Genomic DNA, 27397 nt, shown 5'->3' on the forward strand with positions numbered 1-27397 from the left:
GTCTTTGGGCTGTTCCCTTTCAGGGTTCGCCACCGCGAATTATCTGTCTCCATCTAACCCTATCCTCTGCATCCTCTTCTCCTACACCAACTAACTTCATGTCCTCTCTCACTGCATCCATAAATCTCCTCTTTGGTCTTCCTCTAGACCTCCTGCCTGGCAGTTCCAACCTCAGCATCCTTCTACCGATATATTCACCATCTCTCCTCTGAACATGTCCAAACCACCTTAGCCTGGCCTCTCTGACTTTATCTCCAAAACATCTAACGTGGGTTGTCCCTCCGATGAATTCTTGATCTTATCCATCCTCGTCACTCCCAAGGAGAACCTCAACATCTTCAGCTCTGCTACCTCCAACTCTGCCTCCTGTCTTTTCTTCAGTGCCACTGTCTCTAAGCCGTAGAGCATCGCTGGTCTCACCACTGTCCTGTACACCTTTCCTTTCATTCTCGCTGATACTCTTTTATTGCACAACACACCTGGTACTTTTCTCCACACATTCCAACCTGCCTGTACCCGCCTTTTTTCTCTTTTCCACACTCTCCATTGCTCTGGACCATTGACCCTAAGTACTTAAAGTCCGGCACCTTCTTTACCTCTGCTCCCTGTAGCCTCACTATTCCTCTTGCTGGTTCCTCTTATTCACACACATGTATTTCGTCTTGCTGTGGCTAACCTTCATTCCTCTGCTTTCCAGAGCATACCTCCACCTCTCCCAATTTTCCTCCACCTGTTCCCTGCTCTCGCTACAGAGCACAATGTCATCTGCAAACATCATAGTCCATCGAGACTCCTGTCTAACTTCATCTGTCATCCTGTCCATCACCAAAGCACACAAAAAGGGGCTTAGAGCCGATCCTTGATGCAGACCCACCTCCACCTTGAACTTTTCTGTCACACCTACAGCATCTCACCACGGTCTTACAGCTCTCATACATGTCCTGCACCACCCTAACATACTTCTCTGCCACTCCAGACTTCCTCATACAACACCACAGTTCCTCTCTCAGCACCCTGTCGTACGCCTTCTCTAAATCTACAAAGACAAAATGCAACTCTTTATTACTTTCTCTGTACTTCTCCACCAGCATCCTCAAAGTAAATACTGCATCTGATGTACTCTTTCTAGGCATGAAACCATATTGCTGCTCACAAATGCTCACCTCTGCCCCTAACCTAGCTTCCACTACTCTTTCCCACAGCTTCAGCGAGCTGTTGTATAAATATTTTGTGTTGACTACATGTTTCTGAACTGCACTTCACTCAGCTGTTGCAGACAACCGTTAACCCCGAGAATCATCACAGCTCAGCTACTGGAATATTTGCAATGTAAGATTTTATTTATCTCACCCCTAACCTCTGCAATCATTCTGGTAATAACTTTACTGCTCATTATGCAGTTTTCAGGATATTAGTAGAAAATTTATTAAGTTTGATCCAATCCCAGTCTCAGCATTTCACAATAATATTGAGCGCTAGATCAGTTTCAGTCATGTTATTATTTACCGTGTAATTAGTGTGTAGCGTTGTGTATTTATTCTTGTTTCAGTCTATAGTGATTCTGTATTAATCCAAGACTCAAAACGTTGGTTGTAATATATTTTTTTATTTCAGACATCTAAAAGAATGGAAATCAATGACACCAAGGTGTGCTTTATTCCAAGAAGGTCAGAAACTGAGGAGAAGTGAGAGAGATCCACAGAGGTTGTGTGACGAACTGGACCATTTTAGGCCGTGGTTGGACACGAGCGAGCGGTGCACGCCTCCTCCAGTTCTGTGAATGAAAAACAAAATAAATAAAAGAGACGTGACTGTGTGGAATGTCAAGGTTGTGATACACAGTTGTGTAGGCGTATAGTACAGTATACAGGTGTACTGTAATCAAATGTAAATAATTATATTGTTTAAATAATTATGTAAGGCACAAAGGATTATCTCATATTTCTACATGTTGTATTGAACAATGGTGCAACAACAATAATAATACATTTTTATACATTAATCTGCAGCACAAAGTGTAGTCCCTGTGCAAAGGACAAAAACAACAACATGAGTATTTAAGATTGTAAAAAGATTTGGGTAGAATCGTGGACTAGTAGCTAAGAAAAAAAGAAAATAAAAAAAAGTAAAACGAATTGTAACTGGCGTTAAAAATAAGTAAAATAGTTTTTCAAAGTATTACTTAAAAATGCATAACAAAAATATAATTATATAATCATCTTAAAATCAATAAAGATACTAACGGGGAAAAGTTTGCTCACAGTGATGTTCCATAAGTTTACTTTTTAACAGTAATTAATTTCTTGTGCTAGCGTTACACTTACATTGTTCCACCACTTCACTGTTTACAGTTAAGGGGGAAAAAACAGTCTCCTTCTTATGTTTTTTTTTTATCGGGGTCTAAACAGCAATTGTAGACTCAGGTAGCAACAGCTTTTGGAATGTAGTTTTTCCCAAAAAACTTGAGAATTTGGAAACCATGTGGGAAAAACTAATTAAAGCACGTAATTCAGTAACATTTACAAACAGCTAGATTCTGCCCTAAACTCCATTACAACACCCCACAACACATCACAGCCTACAGCAATGTCCACCGTGGACTACGATTCCCAACACCGCACTACACAGTCACGCTCAGACTCACACTGAGTTCTAATCAGATGCACTCTATTTAAACAGACTCTGAGCTCACACGCCTGACTCTTCTGTTTGTTGTTTTTTGGATGTTTGGCGTTTTTGGCAGAGCATCCTGTGATACTCTGTTTGCTCATTAACCGACCTTCTGCCTGTCCATGTTTATGATCCTGTATCCTATATATGCCTGCACTGTTTTTTTAGTAAAGAAACGGTAATTTGCATTTGTATCTGTTAAAGTTTCTTCATTACATGACACACATTTAAGAACAACTTGGAAATGTCCTAATGCCATAAATGTAAACGTAACATGACACAGTGCTTGGGGCTTTTATTTTTAACTGAGTATTAAACAATTTTTGGACTGAGTTTCCTGAAAAGCTCACTCTGACAGGTGACATGAAGGCCCTCCATTTGTAAACAGTCTTTCTCACTGTACTTTGTTTAGTTCATTTTAAAGAGTTTGGAGATGCCCTTATAACCCAGAAAACCTAAAAAGCTGGTCTGTTAGTCAGAGTTATAAGATTAGTTAATTGTGTGCATTTCATTCATAACATTCTACTCCTAATTACTAATTATTAATGAAATCGGAAGGGTGTACTCATTTTTTCCCATCTGGTTTCAGAATCTTGTTCTTTTTTTATTATTGCATCACACAATTGTTATTTATTGCCTGATAAATAAAAACATACACTTGAATTAAGGCATATTTTCTTTTCCCCATTCCTGTAACTGTATTTGAATTTGTATTTCTTCTTTAATTCTCTCTCTCTCTCTCTCTCTCTCACACTTACCAGACTTGCTCTGCTTACACTCGTGCAGAGACTTTATGGAGTTTAGGTATTTTGATCCAAGGAAGTCCTGATAGGATTGTTTAACTTCTTGGAGACACTTTGTAGATTCTCTGAAGAGTGTTATGGTGGAGAAATCAATCTTGAAATACAAAAAGGAAATTTTAACAGTTAATATGTTAATATTAACATCAAAGATTGTGTAAGCTGTGCCAGTACTAATGTCTCAGCAAAAATCATCAAAGTGATTAATAAAGAGACAGTGAGAAGAAGATTTTAATTCTGGTCACAGGCATAATGTATTAGAAAGGAGTATCTTTGGTTACACGCAGCGTTCTGCTCTATCAATCATCTAAAAGCCACTAGTAGGAGGGCGGTGTAGTACAGAAAACCTTCAGCTACTCGTAAGTATTGTCGATGTCAAGATATAATTTAATTTACACAGGGTAAAATCAGGAGCAGTGACAATAGATTTTTTAAGATGCCTTCCGTGACTAATTTCTGAAAAGAGCCTAAAAACAAATCTAGTGACTTCTAAGCATGCATTAGTTGTGTTCTTCCTAAAAAAGTTGGCACACCATGTTCAGTTTTTTATAATTTGCACAGTTTATTCAGCAGGTAAATTGCCTTCAGTCATTCTCTAATATTTGGAACATCTGGCAGGTTCTGATAGTGAAACACAAGAGTTTAAACGGCTGTTACACTTTTATCTAACAGACTATTAAGAAAATTACAAATAATTCAATCGGATTTCATTGAGGTTTGACTCAGATCATTAACGGATTATTATGCTGTATGTAAACACAGATACAGTTAACCCTTGGATTGCGAGTAAGGATGCTTGTTTATCAAAGCAGTTGCATATCGAAGCAAATTTCCCCATAAGCAATAATGGAAACTCTGACGATTCCTTCAACAACCCAAAAAAATAATATAAAAATAATGAATACAAACTATGAAGTAAAAATAAAAACAAATTAACCTGCACCTTGGTGTTAGACAAAAGCAGAATCAGGAGTGGCGGGACTACTGTGTAGGAAGACTTTCACACACTGTGCGCAAACACACACAACACACACACTACCAGAATCACTCCTCTAAACAGATTGATCTCCTGCACTGCTACAGCCTTTTTAACTTTTTTTTCTTCATGGAGGCCGTTGTTGCAGTACAGTTTCTACAGAATAATCACTACACTTGGACATCGAAAAAAAAAAATCCTTTACTCGCACACACGCACACACACACACATGGCCACAATATATTATAGTAAATAGTACACAAGTGCACGGATGTTGACAATACAAGTGGCGCACGCACACAGAAACTGACGCTTGGCAGACAAAGGGTATACGCTCTACAGTACTTGTATATCAAGACCCCGCTCGTTTAACAAGTTAAAATGAATGTAAAAATTTATCTCGTCTTGCAAAACACTCGCAGACTGAGTTTGGACATAATCCAAGGTTCCACTGTACTAATGTACTAAGGGTCATAGCATTTATTAATGGATTACTAAATTATATTTGAAATATACAAGCGCACAGCAGAAAGCACTAAATCTGATACAGGATGGTGTAGCAGATGAGCTGTGTTTGGTGTTTCTACTCACCTGCTGGTTCTTGAGGAACGACACAATGTCATCATGTTTCTCTGGACGAGTGACAACAGCGTGAGCTGGAACTTGGGCTAAATTACAATTCTTATACTCAGTAATTGCAGCAGAGCCAGTGGGACAGATGAGTTTAAAGTCTGATGATTTTAAACCTTTAGCCCAATCTGGTCCATTGCCTGGAGAGACATGTTGAATTCATGAATATAAACCCAAAGATGATTACTAATGCATATAGATATGAGATGTTCAATACACTATAGTTCAAATAAGAATGCTTGCTTTAACCAAATAAAGTATTACACTAAGGAGTATGTGTGTTTCTGCTACAATAAAATCAATATTTTATTCAGTATTTTTTTAAGCAATAGTTAGACAGCAGATCAGCATCAGAAATGTATAACACCATTAATTACTGCATAGTCAATAGTAAAGTCCTATCAACATAATTGCTGTGTAATTACTAGTAATGAACTAATATTAATTAGTGTGTTATAGAAAATGTTAATAAAGAACTACTTGTTTTTTTTCTGCATAGACACCTATGAGTATTATAAATGCTACTAAATTTAATGCTGCGGATTTAGTAACAAAACAAGCGAGTTCCTGTTCTCACTTATGTTATTGCATATTGTTATTACAATAACAACAACAACAAATGCATCTTGTCATGGTAATGAGAAACTGTAAAAATGTATAATGATCTCTTCTGTCTACAGAAATGATTAAGTATCAGAACGAGGGCTTTAATATAAGCCTGTGATTTGCAGATCTAAATTGGATTCCTGTGCGTCCCGATTACATTTAAATGAGTTTTTAAAATGTACATTAATTCTAATTTTTTAAATAGAAAAAAAAACTTTCAGGGATTTTTTTTTTACTTACATTTAAGTACATTTACTTACATCTTTTATTTTTCCATTACAAAATTGAGAATTACTGCACGTGTAGCGTGATGCTAACCTGACCCCAAGATGACGCGCTGTTTAACAAATCATTAACATTAATTAGATCTCTGACTCACCGTCTGTGTTTTCTGCTACAGTGCTGTGCTTAATAAACGCCACTTCACCAGCATTTTCAGCCATACACCTACAGGACACACACACACACAAACACACACACACACCCACACACACCATCTTACTTTAGTAATGAACCTGTCTTTAGACTCTCTGTCACACCTGTGCCACCACGGCCCCGGGGAATAAGGTCAAGTTCACCGGATTACTGAGCCACCGCTTTGTCTCCCCCTAGTGTGTCTGTGTTGGTATGTCTCTCAGGAATGTATGATTAGTTTCACCTGTGTCTCGCCCTTGTGTGTCCCTATTTAAACCAGCCGAACCCGTCGGCATATGTCCGTTCACTGTTGTTTTGTCATTCCCGTCCATGTGTGTCCATAACGTTTGTTTGTGTCTTTGCTCTCTCCTCCTCAGGACTAAACGGTGTCTGTAGGGTCCGGGCCGGTGCATGAAGGGGAAGTGTGTCAAGTTCAAGGCTGAGCAGTTCTCAGTGAAAGGCTGTGATCTTTGTCTTATTTTCGGTACCTAGAGACTCTTTAATTGTGGTTGTCCTCCTGAGATCCCGCCTGCAGACCCGGCCTGAGAGAGTGTTTGTTTTTTTTGTTAATAACTAAGTTTATCCTTTGTTCACCTCTGACACAGCAATAAAAGACTTGCAAATTAACCCCTGCATTTGCATCCATCTCATACCAGCTCGAATCATGACGCTCTCCTTTAATCCTGACCTGGCTGCTGCTTCTGTTAATAAATCCCACTGCATGACAGAGAACTGATACAGTGAACAGGAAATCTCCCAAATCAGCTGTCAACTACACTTCAATATACATAAACCTGCATCTAGACGAGGTTCTTCAACAACATGCTGGTCTCTAAGGGTTATAAATATAAATGTAAATATAAATATAATGAGTGATGTGATGTGAATCATACCTAAAGGCTCCACTGTAGCCGTAATAAGGCTCATCACTGCTGGCTTTGCATTTGTTTTTTCCAGCTTCACCTCCCTTACATAATGCACACAGGGTTGAATCAAGATCTGCACCAGGAGCACAGCTTTTACTGAAGTACGTTGCTGAAAAACAAAAACATGAAGCTCTAGCATGTTATATTATAAAATCATTTTTATCTGCATGACCAGTTTTATAAATCACTCATAACGAGTTTGTATGAAGGAGGTGTGAGGTTGATGATGTTATAAAACAGGAAGCCCGATTTCTGGACTCACCGAAGTTACAGTGTTTGAATTCTTTATGGAGGAGACCCATGGGAATGTTCCAGCCTGCTGTACGACCCACTGCAGTGTGACACGACGTCTTGCCTTGCATCGTATCCCAGGTCAAGAGAGAGTTCTTTCGCACTACAGCCACTGCGTAATAGGTCGAGGGGTCTCCTGAAGAGAGCACATGATGACGCAGTAAGGAGTGGTGTTGAGTTTGACGCATGATGTTACATTTGTGTTAAATCATTTATATTACATAAACACTGCAATGTGGTCAGTCGAATGAGAGAGAGAGAGAGAGAGAGAAAGAGAGAGAGAGTAGAGGAGTGCTGGTCAGGGTGAGTTTAAGGAGAAATTTTCCCTCCAAACTCCATTTCTTTGTATACTTTAGAAGACTGAGGAAGTGAGTAAACGTACCTGATGCAGTTGTACACTTTGCTGTTGAGAAAAAAAATAACAAAACTGAATTATTAGTTATCCTGCTTTATGAACTAAAAAAACATAAAAATACTTTTACTGTCCATAACTTGATTATTTTTCTCTTACAGCACATCACCAAGTGTTTTATTCCTCTTATCTGTTTCTTGAAAAAACATGTCATACTTTGTCTTTGTTTAGAGCTATATTTAATGTTGGGCCACGTCAGTGAAACTAACCCCTAGGCTTTAGGCTGTCACTTAAATTATAGCTGCTATGAACACTTAGTCTTTATCAGTCACTATTCTCTGTCTTTAAGTTATTTAAAAAAAAAGGAAGCTTGTCATGCTACTGAGAAACTACACAGGAGCTTAAACTCCTCTGTCCTGATAAAAATGTAAAACCTAAAATTACAGTTCTACCTCTGACTGTTACAAACCACTGACATTGGAGACTCCTTCCTTACATGTTAGGCCCCCATCCCACTGAGCCGAATTTACTACCAAATCTAGACCAATGCAAATTCGTTATGACCTCTGGTGTCACGCACACTCGCTTCGCGACCGTCACTAGGACCCGGAAGTAGTACAGTTGCGTTTCAGGAAGCATAAAAGGAGACTAAATGGCGCTTCACATCCCTCAGGCATTGAGTTCGCCCATGTCAGTTCTGACGGTTTGCCAGCCATTTCATGAGTACTCACTGTCATGCACACTCGGAACGCGACCAGCACTAGGACCCGGAAGTTAAGCGGTCGCGAACCAGGAAGTATAAAAGAGGTAAACAAACCATAGCACCTCGCTCAGTCATTGAGTCGCCGATGCTACGTCGGAATTCTTCAAACCGTGAGTACTCACCTTCTTGGTTTAAAATCCTGATCGAGTGTGTATTTATAGGACGCGGGTTAGATTGTGTCTTTCCCTTGCTCCCCATTCGTGAGAGTCCTTAGATCAAATAGCGTGATTATCCTGCCCACTCGTGTTCGTCCACGTTTGGGTTTACCATTCACGCAACAAAGGGCTAACCGCTAAAGCTACGTCTTCTGGTCACTCCAGGTTGGTTCTTGACACTCACTTTCTTGAGTTTACTTTCTGATTTAAGTGTGTGTTTATAGGACGCGGGTTAAATCTGTGTTTTTCCCTTGATCCCCTTCTAAGAGAGTCCTTAGAATAATTCGCGTGGTTATTCTGCCTACTCATATTGCTTCCGCGTTTGGGTTTACCATCCACGCTACAAAGGGCTAACCGTTAAACTGCTAAGTCTTCTGCTCAGACCCGGTAAGAAGAGAGAGAAACTCACCGGGCCTTTTCCAACACTCCACCACGATAACCCTCGTCTTACGGTTCAGGACACTATGAGAGCAAGTTAGGTCAGGCCATATCTGCTCCACTACCGTCATGCTCAACACTGGTGTACCACAGAGCTGTGTGCTGAGCCCCTTTCTTTACTCCCTCTTCGCCCACAACTGCAGGCCTGTGTATGGATCGAACAACATCATCAAGTTTACAGACGACACTACGGTGATCTGCCTCATCAGCAACAACGATTAAACTGCCTACAGGGAGGAGATCAAGCACCTGGCCACTGCACGGATAATAATCCGTAGCAGACTGAGGAACAGCTTCTTTCCTAGAGCTGTCTCCTAATTGAACTCTGCCCCCCACTGACACCTGCCCACCCCTCACACACCCCTATACTCTTCCCATTACCATTACACTATTTAATATGGACTGCACTTAAATGTACATAACTGTTTGAAAATACAAATATCCACTCGCAATACATTTGTAAACTTCTGATTGAATATATATTCGCACATGTCTACTCATGTCTAATTCCTGTCTATAAAAAAGCAACCTGCACATTAAGTTCACATCTATGTGTGCATGCCTACTTGTAAATTCCTGTCTATAGAAAATAGCAACCTGCACATTATGTTCATATCTATCTGTACATGTCTACTTGTAAATTCCTGCCCATAGAAAATAGCAGCCTGTATATTATGTTCATATCTATTTGCAACTTCCTGACTATAGTTAATAGCAACTTATATATATTGTTTATCCATTGTAGATTTATAATTATAGTTACTAGCAATCTTTATATTATGCCCACACAATATCATTCTGTAATAGTTACCCATAGCTTCTCCCTGCACATATCCCTTTAGGTGTACTTAGAACTTATACCTTTTTCTGCACTTTCTGCTAATTGCACGTCTGGTTAGACCTAAACTGCATTTCATTGCCTTGTACTTGTGTAATGACAAGCCTCTGCAATGGACCCGCCGCCTTCCAACAATTTATCAACTATGTCCTCTGAGACATGTTAGGGCGGTGGGTGTTTGTTTATCTGGATGACATACTGATCTACTCACGCACAGTTGAGGAACACGTCCAACATGTCAGGGCAGTTCTCAAGAAATTGCTCGCCCATCAGCTGTAAGTTGGAGAAGTGCGCTTTTCACAAGCGCTCCACCACGTTCCTGGGTTTTGTCATCTCGTCCCAGGGTGTGGCCATGGACCCGCAGAAGCTTGAAGCTGTGCGTCTTTGGCCCCTACCCAAGCCCCTCAAGCAGCTTCAATGGTTCCTCCGGTTTGCGAATTTCTATTGTCGCTTTATTCAGGACTACAGTACAGTTGCAGCACCTTTGACCGCCTTGACCCGACCCTCATCTCACTTTACCCTTAACCCTGCTGCCATCTCCACCTTCCACGAACTTTGTCACCGATTCACCACCGCACCAATCCTCCTCCATCCGGACGCAAGTCAACCATTCGTTGTGGAGGTGGACGCCTCGTATGTGGGCACCGGGGCCGTTCTCTCCCAGCGAGGTCCAGACCAGAAACTACACCCATGTAGTTTCTTCTCCAAAAAGTTTGACCCCACTCAGCAGCAATACGGGGTAGGGGCCACGAGCTGCTGGCCATAAAGTGAGAGTGGAGGTTCTTCAGTGGGGCCATTCGTCTCCCCACTTTTAACATCTGGGCACTCGCCGCACCTTCCAATTCATTCAGCGCGCCTACTGGTGGCCATCCAAGAAGAAGGATGTCGGTGAGTTCGTCCAGGCGTGCCCTGTGGGTGCCTGGGCAAAGGATAACAACCAGCCGACACCGGGGGAACTCCAACCATTACCCGTCCCTGGCCAGCTCTGGACACACATAGCTGTCGACTTCATCACAGACCTGCCGGTCTCCGAGGGAAAGAACACCGTCCTGACTATTGTCGATCGGTTCTCCAAGGCCGTGCACCTGGTGGCCCACGCCGGACTCCCGTCAGCCAAGAAAACAGCCAAGCTGATACTAGAACACATAGTCCGCCTGCATGGGTTCCCAAAGGACATCGTCTCGGACATTCAACCTGCAGTCTGTCCTCTGGGTACCACCCCCAGACCAATGGTCAGACGGAGCGGACCAACCAACAACTGAAGCGCTACCTAAGACCGCCAGCGCTCCTGGGCCCGCTACTTCATCTGGGCAGAGCTATCGCTCAACCTCTACATCTCGTCTGCCACAAACCTAATCCTATTTGAGGTATGCCACGGTTTCCAGCCTTCCATGTTTGAACACCAAGAACCGGAGGTTGATGTACCGTCAGCCCAACAGTTGGTCTGCCGATGTACCCTCCGGGACGACTGTACAATGTAGGTGACAAGGTATGGTTATCAACCAAGAATCTTCATCTCCATACAGAAGCACGGAAACTTTCACGCCCTATAGCATCACCCTCTGGATCAATCCTGAAACCTACTGGCTACAGCTGCCTGTGGCGCTCCGAATTCTACACCTCCCAACTCAAACCCTTCACCACCTCTCCTATGATAAGGAGGTACTGTCACACACACTCGCTCCACGACCGGCACTAGGACATGGAAGTAGTATTCAGGAAGCATAAAATGAGACAAGATGGAGCTTCACATCGCTCAGTCATGGAGTTCGCCCATGTCAGTTCTGACAGTTTGCCAGCCATTTCGTGAGTACTCACTTTCTTGAGTTTACTTTCTGATTCGAGTGTGTGTTTATACGATGCGGGTTAAATCTGTGTTTTTCCCTTGCTCCCCTTCTGAGAGAGTCCTTAGAATAACTTGCGTGGTTATCCTGCCCACTCGCATTGCTCTCCGTTTAGGTTTACCATCCACGCTCCCTCGGGCTAACCTCTAACTGCTAAGTCTTCTGGTCAACCCGGATTCGTGCCTGACATCTGGAATGTCATAAATTAATAAAATTAATTTTATGACCATTTATGGAGACCTTACCAATTTTTATCACCTCCTTACCTGTTCAGCAGCATTACATATTAAATGTAGATGGAAGTAATGACAAAATTAACAAAGTGATATTTTAAGGAAAACAATCATAATTAATATATATTACATGTTAAAGTCCGGTGCACAATAGATATGTTTTAATCTAAAATGTTTGGGACCAATGTTTGGTTTGATAATTCCTCTCAATTTCTTGATAAAGTTCAATGACAAATTTACCATCTAAATTTTATTCCTAAAATATCTGTGGCATAGCTGCCAACTTCTCAGAAAAGCTTGGAGTGAGATTTTGAAAATAAGGGCATTTGTTTTGCGTGCACACACATGCGACGCCCCCACCGCACATACACCTTATCCTGCATGATTCAGGTTCTGTTTTACTCTATTAGGACAGAGAAAATTACAATATCTGCATTGAGTTTAATTAAACACAAAACACTGCATCACTATTTATATTCACGGCAACATTTAGAGATAACACACTTGATTAAGAGAGAATCCTACAAAACACATGCAATATTATGTGTAACATATGACGGCTCCCGACTACTGCCGAAGATCAGAATCAAGTCACAAAACAAAAACAGAAATAGATTTAAAATATATACATGAATTTAATTAATTCCTCATGTCACTTTATGCAGTCAAACATAAAGTGACAATAGAAATGAAAACTAATAAAGAAGTAAAACAAAAAGCAAAGGTAATAATAATAATAATAATAATAATAATAATAATAATTAATAGAGAAAGCACAGTCAAAGGAGAATCATTATTGATACAAAAGAAGAAGCGAAGCAAAGAAAATGAAAAATAAAATTTTGAATATAAAGTGAATCTTTCATCTCTCTCTCTGTCTCACACACGCGTGGGTGTACAATTTTCTCTTAATTATGTTTTTTAGCTGTTGAGTGTCATGAATATTAAAAGTGCCACATGATTAAACTCAATGCAAATATGTAGTTTCCTCTTTTGATGAACCTATATCACTCCTCGCACAGCAGGTGCTTTGACAAACGCTTTTTTCTCTTTGCAAGTGTTTTGGTAAAAAAAATTATATTGTAGCAACCCAGGAAAAATATGTAGATAAATGGTTCTCGTCTCCACACCCAGTAGAGACCACCTTAAATTATTATGTAGCAAATACGGCTCGGTGGAATGGGGCCCTTTACAGTACATGTTAAAATTTTAACATATACTGTAAATGGTGCACACGTCCCTGTGAGACACCTGTTACTATAAAAACGAGAAGCACATTAATAAATGTATAAACCTGTGAACTTCTGACCAATCGTAATTCAGTATTCAGCAGCACTGTGGTGTAAGGATAATGTGGTTAGGGATTGATGATAGTTCTTTAGCAGGGCTTAGGGTGCGTTCTTATAATGATCTTCATCTGATTTCTCTCACCTTCATCGTACTGCTCCACCATGGCCGGCACCAGGCCACACGTTCCAGCAGTGTACACTTCTCCTCCATCAACGGAAATAGCATCAGCCCGATCATACTGCACACACGAAGAAAAACATTTTCAATAAAAAGAAATGACTAAAACAACACCTTGAAGCTGTGGAATCATTACACTCATTTTCTCTTTACCATGATCTTTTTGATGCAATCTTGCACCGTTTTTTCAGTTTCACACACAAGCCTGCTGTTGCCTTCATCATCACTGAGGGATGCGCTCCATTCATCACACTTTGCTAACTGAACTGTACCCACAGTGCACCATCTAATCTTCTTAGATGAATCACTGGGTGTTTTTTCTGGAAAGAAAAAAAGAATTGATTTGTTATTTTTTATTATCCACACCATGTTACCTTTCAGTCGCTGCAGGTTTCATTGTTAAAATAAAAACTGGATCTAAATTCAAACAAGGTGAAGTACAGTATATAATTTTTACTTGTTCTCATTCTAGGGAAGCTGATTCCACTAGTTTGACAATAGAAGGTTTCCTCTAGATGTCCGTACATCAGAGACTTTGACTATCTTTAAACGACGACTCAAGACTCATCTGTTTCTCCAGTACTTGGACTAACCCCCCCCCCCACCGAAAAAAAAAAAAGAAAAAAAAAAAAAAAAAACACTTAGTTGTGTTGGACTAATGGCACTTAGTTATTAACCTAGTTAACCCAGTGTAAGTATGTATCCAATTATGTAAACATTAAAGCACTTTTTGTAAGTCGCTCTGGATAAGAGCGTCTGCCAAATGCCTAAATGTAAATGTAAATGTAGAAGGAACCTGATTAGAAGGAGTGACATTATAACTAGTGTAGATGAGAAACTCACCTGTTGCTATTTACTTCTAAGGCGTTGTCATGGTAATTGCTCTCATAGATACCCAGACTTGTATTCTATCATGATAGCAACTATGGCACTAGATTAATTCCCAACCCACACTGATTAAAACTCTATCAGCCCAGGAAAACCGTTCACGTGGTCATATTTTCTACTGGAAACATAACCAATCAAATGAGTTATTTGGAATAAACACCTGCTCATTTCAAATTCATCCAAATTAAATGACTTTTTATTAGATTTTTATTAGATTTTATTTGATTTTCAATTGTGGGGGGTGGGGGTGTTTGGTTATGTGTTTGGTTATGTAGGATTCAAATGACCATGTGGTCCAGTAGTGCTGATGAATTACTGTAAGACTGTTCTAAAGAAGACACTCGTTTGGAAAGTCGAGTTTCAGTATCAAGAAAAAAACTATTTATCCTTGTGAACATTGTGGTCCTATGGTTTGTGACCCAAATTGGTGGACAGGATATTGGGAGGTGATGCAATTTTGTGGAGTTTATATTTAAATATGCATTTTCAGTAGTGAACAGTGTGTACGTTACCTCTCTTGAGTGAGTGGATGGCGTTCCAGTACTCTCCTCCCAGGAAGATGTAGGAGGTGGTGAGCTCTGGAAGCCTCTGCAGCTCCGTCGTCGCGTCTTTAAACATTAAGTCTTTCACAGGGCCCTCAGAGGTGAACAAACCCTTGCCCTGTTCAAAAGCATATTTCATATTTTTTATTGTTCAGCCTTAACTCATAGTAAACAATGTGTGTACATATGCTTGTATATGTAGTATAAAACCCTCAGTCATGAAACGTGTCGTATTTGATTAGCGAAACTGCTGGAGTAAAATGCTTACTGTAAAAACAAATAATCAATCACTGAACAGACTTTCACTGGTTGTTTCTCTAAAACAAACTCCTAATGTTTAGTGAAGGATGATAAAACTGTGTAGGACAACAGCCCTTAACTAGACAGGTACATTTTCTGAAGAAATAAACTGGGGCCTCTGGGCCTTTTATAATGACAGTTCACAGGATCAGTTGCTAAAGTGGTTGCTAGGGCGTGGCTTGAAAGCTTCACAATGATTCTGAGGGACTTATTGGTTGCCTGGGTAAAATGAGCCCGCCCCCATGTCCCTGTGACAATGGGATCCACAGTTAGGTTCAGTTTATCCAGTTCCTCACTATCACTAGGGGCCCCATTAAAGCTGCTACTACTACTACTACGATTCAGTGTTTCCTCCAAATCATGTGACGTTAACCCTATCCTATGTAACACACTTGGAGGACGCTATTCCCCCCCTTCTGCTTGCGTGAGCTCACAGTCGCCCCTGATTGACTGTAGAGCCGTAATTAATGTGGGAGCATTCCTTTCATTTCTCCCCCCTGAGAGAGCTCAGGGCTCTGGAGCCTATCCCAGGAAACTTAGGGCACAAGTCAGAAGTCAGGTCGAGCAGCTGGCTGTCTGGTGCAGTCACAACAACCTGGAGCTGAACACGCTCAAAACAGTGGAGATGATCGTGGACTTCAGGAGAAACCCACCTGCCCTTCCCCCACTCACCATCATGAACAGCACTGTGACAGCAGTCACACTGGAGTCATTCCGGTTCCTGGGCACGACCATCTCTCAGGACCTGAAGTGGGACATTCACATTGACTCCATTGTTAAAAAGGCCCACCAGAGGTTGTATTTCCTTCGCCAGCTAAAGAAGTTCAACCTGCCACAGGAGCTGCTCACACAGTTCTACTCAGCCGTCATTGAATCCGTCCTGTGCACTTTAATAACTGTCTGGTTTGGCTCAGCTACAAAAGCAGACATCAGAAGACTACAAAGGATGATTCAGACTGCTGAAAGAAGTATTGGCACCCCCTGCCCACGCCGCAAGAACTGTATACATCCAGAGTGAGGAAAAGGGCTCGGAATATCACTTTGGACCCCTCACACCCAGGCCACCTTCTATTTAAACTTTTGCCGTCGGGTCGATGCTACAGAGCACCAAACACTAGGACAGTCAGGCACAAAAACAGTTTTTTTCCCCAGGCAATCTCCCTCATGAACAGTTAAACATCATTTTTTTGGTATAACCATTTCAAAAGTTTCATGTTAACTGCTCCAGCGTGTTCTTTATACAGTGTGTAGGCGACTGATTCAGACACGTCACATCCATAACTCCAGTTTTTTCCAAATCATTTATCACAAATCTGCACTATTTGTGTTCCTTCGAGTGTCTCGTAGTGTAACGCTTTCTGCAGATTTCATTAAAATCCAAACCATGTAGTGAACCTGTTCTCTCTCGTAAATGTTTCTCAGTTTAATATCACGTCCATTACTGATAAAAGGCTGTGTATTTTCAGGGTGTAAATGATTCTAATTATTTTGAGGATTTTTTTCTTTTTCGCTGAGAAAAAAGAGGAGATTATATTTAACGTGATAAACTGAAAATTAAATTCACTGACACTAAGCTTTGGTGCTCTGAGGCCTTTTGGTTACTGATATGTCACATCCATAACACTGGGAAAACGCTGGAACGCTAGTGCACCATGTAGGGAGTACAATCCCTAGTTCCAGATTCCGAATAGTGCCCTTGATCAGGGGTTAGAGAGAGATTTGGTATACAGCCTTGTGTTAGAAGTGAGTTAGCTTTGTAGCTCGTGTTAGCTGTGAACAGAACAACACGGACGATTCAGAGGTGATTCAGAACAACTTAGAAAAATCAATAATGTGACATTAATGTGTTGATTAAAATGACATAACATTATCAGATGTGTTTTCTTGCTCAAAGGGGTTTGAACGTAAGTTTTGGCAGGCAGCTGCTCTCTCCTCAGTACTGCCATAATGCCAACTTTATCCCATGCTGACAGGTTATAGGAGTTAAGCAGAAAATTATTTGGATTCAAAAAAATGCAAACTAATGAAAAAAAAAGTTTAATATTTTTTTATTAGCAGGTTTAATCTCGCCTTTCCCACCCCTGCTAAAGCGTACAGCACATTTAAACTCACAGACTACAGTATATTTTCAATAAAGAGCAAAAACTATTAATTTATTAAACCACGTACCTTTAGTGTGTTAAGAACATTTTCGATACGGTCGGCCAGGTCTTTGTCAGAGCGACTGACGACGGCGTGAGCAGGAACTCGGGCCCAGTTGCAGGTTTTATACTCAGTAACAGCCTTCCTGGTGCCGTCTTTACACAGCAGCTCATAATTGTCCCCGTCATCTAATAAGAATTTACCTTAGTCTTAATACTTACTCCTTAATACTTTATACTTCACCTGCATTTAATGAAAGCCATGTTTTTAACATATTCATGCACAAAACTGGTCTTAATACTTACTCCTTATTAATGTTTATTTTATAGAATCCTTTACTTACTGAGTGCTGTGAGGTGTTTCACAAACGCCACGTCTCCAGCTCCATCCTTCAGGCACCTGCAGGTACAGGAAAGGTTTTACACCATGCAATTAATTATCATCTACAGGGGTTTGTAGAGAAACACAAAGAAATGTCCAAAAAAGTTCAAATGAATAAAGAAAACAAAGTAAATATGTAAATTATTCTGCAAATCTGCTTTGTGACAATTGTTAAGGTTGCAACCACTGTTAAAAGCCCTAAAGAAATACAACTGAATTGTTTGAGCTGATATTATTACAAGCTGCATGTGTGTGTGTGTGTGTGTGTGTGTGTGTGTGTGTTTTTTTCTCACTGGAAAGCTCCACTGTAATCATAATACGGGTTCTCATGAGAGCGCTTGCAGTTCTTACACAGCTGGCACAGTTTTAGGTTTGTCGCTCCTGGCACACAGCTCGCTGAGAAGAACTCTGCCACCGCTGCAAAACAACAACACACACACACATAAACACACATTTATCCACATTTACATTCAATTTGAAATCTCCATAAAACAAGTTAGTTTCTTTTGTCCCTTTAGAGTATAGCGGTTATAAACTGTGGTTCACCAGCTTCACCTCTTTACCCTTGACTGTTCTGACACTGGAGACTCCTTACATAAAAAGTAATCTGCTTACAAAAAAGTCAACATACAAATGTATACGTATATTTTTAAATATATTGACGTGGAGATACTGTACACATCCCTGTGAGCGAGCTTTTACTGTAGAATCAATTATGTAATAAAACGGGTGCTTTAATATAAGATGGAACCTCAGTCTGCGAGTGTTTCACAAGACGAGCAAAAATTTTACGTAAACGAGCGAAGTCTTAAAATACGAACAGTATTGTGGGTAACGTCTCCCATGCTCAGTCTCAATGCGCGTCACTCGTATAGTCAACATCCTCACACCCATATACTGTTTACTATAAAACTGTTACCACGTGTGTGTGTGTGAAGCATTTTGTGTTTGCTTCACACACACACGTCATCCCAGGGGGGCTTCTTTGTCATCCTCTCCCTCTGGTCTCAGTCACTACAGCTACAAGTAAATTGAAGGTTAATTTGTTTTATTTTTACTTTATATTTTGTATTAATTCTTTTTATATGAATATTTTTCAGTTGTGGAACAAGTCGTCAGAGTTTCCATTATTTCTCATGGGGGAAATTCGCTTTGATATTCTTTAATGTTTGATGTACAAGAACACTTCTGAAACAGATTATGCATGAATGCAAGGTTTAACTGTAGTTGAAAACTCTCTTACCATCCTCCAGAGGTTTCTCGTCGATGCCACCCCATGTAATCCCCCCATTCTTCTCTCCCATCTCGAGGAGAGTGCCGATGGGGATGTTCCAGCCTGCAGTTTTCCCCAAACCAGTGTGACAGGACTTCTTCCCACGAAGATTATGGATATCAAAGTCAGTGCCTTTCTTTACTACAGCTACAGCGTAGTAGCATGTCGCTTCTGAAAGACATTAAAAAGTCATTACTCATACCATGCCTGAAGTAAGGGAACTTAGGGCACAAGGCAAGGGATACACTGGATGGGGTGTTAACACATTACAGACACACACTCAATCATACACTAATATATAAATATTAGTAATAATGATGTTGTAAAGAGAACAAACTAGCTTTTTTTTGTTTGTTTGTTTGTTTTGTTTTTACATTTTATTTTAGGATTAGTTTAGACCTACCTGTGCCGTAATGTTCTGCGAGGATGGGGTGAAGGTTATGGGGCAGAAGACCAGCTGTGTAGATATCTCCTCCATCCAGAGTGATGGCATCTGCTTCACCATTCTGATTAAACACATTCAGATCATTTACAGATTTCACTATTAAGTCTTTTCTTTCAAAGGAAAACAGCTAAATTTAAAACAATATTAATAGAAAAATCAGATATTACTCAAATAAAAAGCCAACACCGTAAGATCACACAAAATTCTTTAATTGAAATCACCAGGCCGCAGACCGGTACTGGGTCATGGATGATTTGGTACCGGGCCGCACGGAAAGCGATGTGCAGATGGAAGCGAACGGGAGACGATCTGATCATTGTTCAAAATGAAACACTGCAGAATCTTATACTGAATATGAGAAAAAAAAAAAAAAAAGTTGGGTTGGGGCTACTGCAGTACACTACGTGTTTATTTCAGCACTCAGAGACAGAGCTCACCTTTGTGTTGCATTTTGAGTGTGATTCGCTTAGTAGATTTACACAATGTTTACACAATCAAAAATGTGGTGCCGTTTTATCAGTATGTGATGCATCAAGTATGCAATATACAGTATACAAAAAGGACATCGTTGTCCAGATGCACAACACAACATTAATGAGACACCTGAATGTGTGTGGAATAAATACAAGAGTTCAGTGTTTGACCTTAAGAGGAATGAACCACATACATCCGTATAAAACTTCATTAGAAACCTCCTCCACTGGGTTCCACTCATGTGTTAAGACTGGGGTTTTAGCAGCAAACGTTTAGGAAAACAAGTATTCTGAATTCTTATCCATGTTTCATGTTTTTTTAATTTAACATTACTGTATTAGGTGTGTTTGAGTTTACATTTAACCTTTGGAAAGAGCTTGAGTAATCAAATGATAAATTGTAAATTTAATAAAAGGTTCAGGAGATACAACTCCTTTATTTACTGATGTTAAGTAAAAGGTCCAAACTAAATACAGTAAACTACTGAAGTGAACCTGATCCTTTCAATGTGTGTAAACTTGTGAAGTGTGAACCTGAACAACACTGTTAACAGATGACATTGTATTGTGGTAATTTGATTTATTCTTTATGTTGTGTAACTGCTTTAAGTGAAAAATTGCCAAGTTGCTAAAACATAAAACTGTAGAGCTACCTATTGAAGTAGAAAAAGTGTTGACTTTTAAAACTATTGAAGCAGAAAAGGTTAAAATGTTAAAGTTTTGAATGTATGTTATGAAATAACTTTGAGTGTGTAAACATGCCAAGGAGCTGATAATACTAAAACTAAAGACACCGTATGTACCATAATGTGTCATTTGATTTTGTTTTTGTTAAAATGTAACTTACAAAAATGAGATTGAAAAAAGAGATCATTTAATAACTGATATTAAAGTCAAGGTTTTGATATCAGTACCTGTATCAAAAACCCTGAATGGTAACTTCTTAACTTCTTAATTCTTGTCACTACCCCAACTCATAACCTCAACACCGTATTATTACGTTATGTTGTCGCACTGTCACTTAGTTGCGCTTTGTTTGCACATCTGCACGTGCACTTTATATTGTCTGTTGTCTGTAAAAACTGTGTAGATAGTCTTCCTTAATTAGTTAGTTTTTGTTAATTTATGTTGTAAGTTTATGTTGCATGTAGCACCTTGGTCCTGGAGGAACGTTGTTTCGTTTCACTGTGTACTAACTGTATATGGTTGAAGTGACAATAAAGCCGACTTGAACTAGAACTTGATCCACAGGTCTATGTGCAGCGGTGTGTCAGTGACTCAACCACAAATTCACTCCTATTTTACCTGAATGGCTTTGATGCAATCCAGAGTTCCTGGCTTCTGCACGCAGGTTAGTGATCCGAGCTTCTGGCATTTCTTAAGCTCTTGTTCTGACTTTAAACACCATCTGACTGGCTGGGGATCAGCCTGCACTAAGGCTGAAATGACAAAAACAAAATCACAATTAAAAATTACAATGTCAGTCACATCTGCCTCGTGCATTTACTGCCTCATGCTTTTTTTTAACTAGTTTGAGTACTTTTCCATTGCAGAAAATGAAAACTCCTTTGTGATTCCTCATGCATGTTGTTTTAGTCAAGACCTTTATAATTATTCTACCATCATCACTCAGTGAAGTTTGGCCCATAATCTGTTAACTACTAATACCCCCATCTCACCTACTAATACCCCTATCTCACCTACTAATCCCCCTATCTCACCTACTAATACCCCTATCTCACCTACTAATACCCCTATCTCACCTACTAATACCCCATCTCACCTACTAATACCCCATCTCACTTACTAATACCCCTATCTCACCTACTAATACCCCTATCTCACCTACTGATACCCCTATCTCACCTACTAATACCCCATCTCACCCACTAATACCCCTATCTCACCTACTAATACCCCATCTCACCCACTAATACCCCTATCTCACCTACTAATAGCCCTATCTCACCTACTAATAGCCCTGTTTCACCTACTAATACCCCTATCTCACCTACTAATACCCCTATCTCACCTACTAATAGCCTTGTTTCACCTACTAATACCCCTATCTCACCTTCTAATAGCCCTGTCTCAGCTACTGATACCCCTACCTCACCTACTAATACCCCTATCTCACCTACTAATACCCCTATCTCACCTACTAATACCCCTATCTCACCTACTGATACCCCTATCTCACCTACTAATACCCCATCTCACCCACTAATACCCCTATCTCACCTACTAATACCCCCATCTCACCTACTAATACCCCCATCTCACCCACTAATACCCCCATCTCACCCACTAATACCCCTATCTCACCTACTAATACCCCTATCTCACCTACTAATACCCCCATCTCACCTACTAATACCCCTATCTCACCTACTAATACCCCCATCTCACCTACTAATACCCCATCTCACCTACTAATACCCCATCTCACTTACTAATACCCCTATCTCACCTACTAATACCCCATCTCACCCACTAATACCCCTATCTCACCTACTAATACCCCTATCTCACCTACTAATACCCCCATCTCACCTACTAATACCCCATCTCACCTACTAATACCCCTATCTCACCTACTGATACCCCTATCTCACCTACTAATACCCCATCTCACCCACTAATACCCCTATCTCACCTACTAATACCCCATCTCACCCACTAATACCCCTATCTCACCTACTAATACCCCTATCTCACCTACTAATACCCCCATCTCACCTACTAATACCCCCATCTCACCTACTAATACCCCATCTCACCTACTAATACCCCTATCTCACCTACTGATACCCCTATCTCACCTACTAATACCCCATCTCACCCACTAATACCCCTATCTCACCTACTAATACCCCATCTCACCCACTAATACCCCTATCTCACCTACTAATACCCCCATCTCACCTACTAATACCCCTATCTCACCTACTAATACCCCCATCTCACCTACTAATACCCCATCTCACCTACTAATACCCCATCTCACTTACTAATACCCCTATCTCACCTACTAATACCCCATCTCACCCACTAATACCCCTATCTCACCTACTAATACCCCTATCTCACCTACTAATACCCCCATCTCACCTACTAATACCCCCATCTCACCTACTAATACCCCATCTCACCTACTAATACCCCTATCTCACCTACTGATACCCCTATCTCACCTACTAATACCCCATCTCACCCACTAATACCCCTATCTCACCTACTAATACCCCATCTCACCCACTAATACCCCTATCTCACCTACTAATACCCCTATCTCACCTACTAATACCCCCATCTCACCTACTAATACCCCCATCTCACCTACTAATACCCCATCTCACCTACTAATACCCCTATCTCACCTACTGATACCCCTATCTCACCTACTAATACCCCATCTCACCCACTAATACCCCTATCTCACCTACTAATACCCCATCTCACCCACTAATACCCCTATCTCACCTACTAATACCCCTATCTCACCTACTAATACCCCTATCTCACCTACTAATACCCCCATCTCACCTACTAATACCCCATCTCACCTACTAATACCCCATCTCACCTACTAATAGCCCTGTTTCACCTACTAATACCCCTATCTCACCTACTAATACCCCTATCTCACCTACTAATAGCCCTGTTTCACCTACTAATACCCCTATCTCACCTACTAATACCCCTATCTCACCTTCTAATAGCCCTATCTCACCTACTAATACCCCTATCTCACCTTCTAATAGCCCTATCTCACCTACTAATACCCCTATCTCACTTACTAATACCCCTATCTCACTTACTAATACCTCCATCTCACCTACTAATACCCCTATCTCACCTACTAATACCTCCATCTCACCTACTAATACCCCTGTCTCACCTACTAATAGCCCTGTTTCACCTACTAATACCCCTATCTCACCTACTAATACCTCCATCTCACCTACTTATACCCCTATCTCACCTACTAATAGCCCTGTTTCACCTACTAATACCCCTATCTCACCTACTAATAGCCCTGTCTAACCTACTGATACCCCTATCTCACCTACTAATACCCCTATCTCACCTACTAATACCCCCATCTCACCTACTAATACCCTTGTCTTACCTACTAATAGCCCTGGTCTCACCTACTAATAGCCCTGTCTCACCTACTAATACCCCTATCTCACCTACTAATAGCCCTGTTTCACCTACTAATCCCCCTATCTCACCTACTAATGCCCCATCTCACCTACTAATGCCCCATCTCACCTACTAATAGCCCTGTTTCACCTACTAATCCCCCTATCTCACCTACTAATGCCCCCATCTCACCTACTAATAGCCCTGTTTCACCTACTAATCCCCCTATCTCACCTACTAATGCCCCCATCTCACCTACTAATACCCTCATCTCACCTACTAATAGTTTTGGCGCTGTGATTAGGTTTCCATCTTTCTGCGCGTCGGTCCCCGTGTAGTCAAACCGCACAGGTGAGATATGGGTATAACAGCAGGAATAACTGTGGGAGGGGCGGGGTCTCACTGCTGTGCAGCTCACGGATTACATAAATTGTCTGAACAATGGATTACACTTTTGAAAATATATATAAAGATTTAAATGGTGGATCTAACGCGTTAGATTACTCGTTACATCAAAAAAGTAATAAAAAAACGTGTTACACCCAACACTGTTTAAGACAATGCCATGCTAATGTAACCAGTTTTACTTACAATATTTTAATCATTTAATTTGGTTTAAGATAGTTTAAGAATATTAGTTAAAGTGAACTGGTGAGGAGGATTGTTTGTGTAGGTTTAAGAAAAGATAACTATTTCATATTTCTTGATCTCATCCAGAGGAAACGCTGCCTGACCTCAACATGCACTCAGTCACCAGTGATTGACAGGAGAAAGAGAGAGAGAGAGAGAGAGAGAGAGAGAGAGTGTACAGGACACTTCATACAGTAATACAATAGACTGTTACTGTATACAAGACTCTTATTAGATTCTTTTAAATGGGCTCAAACTTTCACCTTTATACTGTATATCATGGTATTAGTCAGTTTTATTTTTCTAAAAAGGCATTTAGGAATGTAGTACAACATCTTACAGATAAAAAGAGGATTAATTGCTGTACATTTATTTGTTATTTATAGAATAAATAAAAACTACTTTTGAGTTTGCTAAAGACAAGCATTACATTGGACATGAATTGTACTCTCTCTCTCTCTCTCTCTCTCTGTGTTTCACGTTTTAGCACCAAATTTCGTCCAAAATATTCCATGTGATGTTTGATGTTCTACTTTAATTGTAATGAGAATGTTTGGACTTTAGAGAAGGTCTGGTGCAGTGGGCTGAGCTGTGTGTGTGTATGTGTGTGTGTGTGTGTACACAGTCAGTGTTACACAATACAAGAGTGTAAATTTCAGAATAAACCATGAGCAATGCAAACCATTCAGTAAGAAATAATTACAACAGCTCGTATAGTGGTGAAGATGATCTAATGGAAGTTCCAGGATCAAACACATAATCTCAAAATAAGTTCACGTTTTAATTCAGATTCAAACACAGTTTAAGTCTTTAAACCCTTTACAACATGATGAACACTGTATGTATCGTCTTACCGAGGCAGGAGAGGATGCCACAGATGATGAAGAGCTTCATGCTGGACTCCTGGTTGCAGCAGACAGTGTGTGTGACAACGAGGGAACATTTATAGGGAGCCTAGAACTGAGGGGGCGGAGTCAGGATTATAAAGAGGTGGCGCTTATTTACAACTTACCCTAAATAAGATTGAATAGGGTGATGTGATATAATGGACTTCTGCACGCTGTACTGCACTACTTGTTTAAGAGGGGACTGATTGGAATGGGTTTTTTGGGAAATTTCAGGAACAGTCCATTTTTTCTTCCATCTTCTGTGAACGCATGAGAGGTTTAGAGGGCCGTGTTTTAAATTAACCAGTAAAGCACAAAAGGACGTTCTTAGACATTTCACAGATCCGGATATAACACAAATTTACACACACATTTGGTAAAGTCTTCGTTTTATAGATACGCAACACAGACGCACTTACAAACTATCACAAGAGCTCTCCATGAGGTGCAAATCGACCCCCCTCTCTGCATCTGTGTCTCTGTGTAAAGAGGTTTGGGTTACATAATGATCTTTCCTATTTATATACATAACATTCTGCTGTAATTGCACTGCATTACACTTTAAATGGATAAAAGTTAAGGAATCTTAATCAATCAACCAAGAAAAAAATAAACATAATGCTGCGGCTTGACAAAAAAAGTCTAAAATATTTCTAAATATATCTATATAGTAATCAGAAATTGTGCAGGTCACTGTACTGAGGATGAACTGTCGCTATGGGAACGATAGCTATCAGAGCGAGTGCATTAATATAAACCTGCACTACTATCAGAACCTCTGTTATAGAGAATTAATCAACGCCTTCTCAGGACACGGGATTAAACCACACTGATGTCATTTTCATGTGTTTGAAGTACTGATATTGTTACATTTTTGCTATAACATTATAACTATTTTTTAATATAAACACATATTATTCATGAAGCTCTCTTCAGTTTAGCGGCGCACTGGCTGATTTTTCGCGGGGTTTTGGTGAAGCGGTCTGATGTGTACACGATCAATATTACACAGCACAGGAGCTGAAAGTTCACATCGAATCAGATCACCGAGCTCACTATCACCGGCGCTGACACACACTCTCCGGACCTTTTAATTTCTTTTAAAGCTTTTTTTTGTGGTTGTACGTACCAGACATGAGCTTAATTCCATGTTATCGTGAGGTCAAGCCCACACAGTCTTACACACACAACACTCAGTACATGAAGCAATGCTGGAAAATACAGGACATTTGGGACAGAATTTCACAATATTATTGATTTGCTTTCTTTTCTGTTCCATACTTTGTTCCAGCTAGGAGCCATTTGGGTCACAAATAAGTTCAAAATAATAATGTTATTGTTGCTTTCGCATCATTTAGGACATTTAATGTAAATTGCATAAAAATCAAAATATAAATGAGTCTAGAGCTTCTTAGAAATCCAGACATATGATGTGTCCAAAAGTATGTGAACAACTGATACAGTAACACCTCTGTTTTTTCTCTAAACTGTCACCACAAAGACTACAGCAGACAGTTGTTCAAAACGTCTCTGTGTGCTGTAGCATTACAGTTTACCTTTACTGCATCTAAGAGGCGCAAACCCTTATTCAGCCTGACGACGCCCCTGTGAGATCCTCAAAGCCAGCTCCATGGAGACATGGCAGGTGTGTTAAGAGCAGGGGTGGACTGGGACCAAAAAGTGGCCCTGGACTTCATGGACATCGCACATCATAATACATTAGCTCATTTATGTGGATTAATTTTAACACAATTTTACTAGTATGAAAATAATATTATTGTTTCACACTATTACATTATCGCTGAACATATATTGGGTCATATTTGTAAAAGAACATTAAGATAAACAACATATAAAACTATAAAGACAATATTTTAGCTGGTC

General features: G+C 40.2%; 1 protein-coding gene across 1 annotated transcript; it reads right to left on the reverse strand.

Moving 5' to 3' along the window:
- Positions 1 to 1586: 1586 nt before the first annotated feature.
- LOC128513128 (serotransferrin-2-like) lies at positions 1587 to 25534 on the reverse strand. The gene is made up of 17 exons (XM_053486781.1): positions 25481 to 25534; positions 21153 to 21286; positions 19333 to 19435; positions 18900 to 19100; positions 17950 to 18073; positions 17619 to 17674; positions 17303 to 17463; positions 14804 to 14951; positions 13557 to 13723; positions 13368 to 13464; positions 7696 to 7716; positions 7285 to 7449; positions 6990 to 7131; positions 6062 to 6129; positions 5038 to 5216; positions 3429 to 3567; positions 1587 to 1774 (listed from the first exon to the last, which is right to left on the reverse strand). Exons 1-17 carry the CDS (start codon positions 25518 to 25520, stop codon positions 1728 to 1730), a joined length of 1992 nt encoding a protein of 663 aa, XP_053342756.1. The 5' UTR covers positions 25521 to 25534; the 3' UTR covers positions 1587 to 1727.
- Between the last annotated feature and the right edge of the window lie 1863 nt (positions 25535 to 27397).

The sequence above is a fragment of the Clarias gariepinus genome, chromosome 25 (assembly GCF_024256425.1).
Source record: "Clarias gariepinus isolate MV-2021 ecotype Netherlands chromosome 25, CGAR_prim_01v2, whole genome shotgun sequence".
Lineage (NCBI taxonomy): Eukaryota > Metazoa > Chordata > Actinopteri > Siluriformes > Clariidae > Clarias > Clarias gariepinus.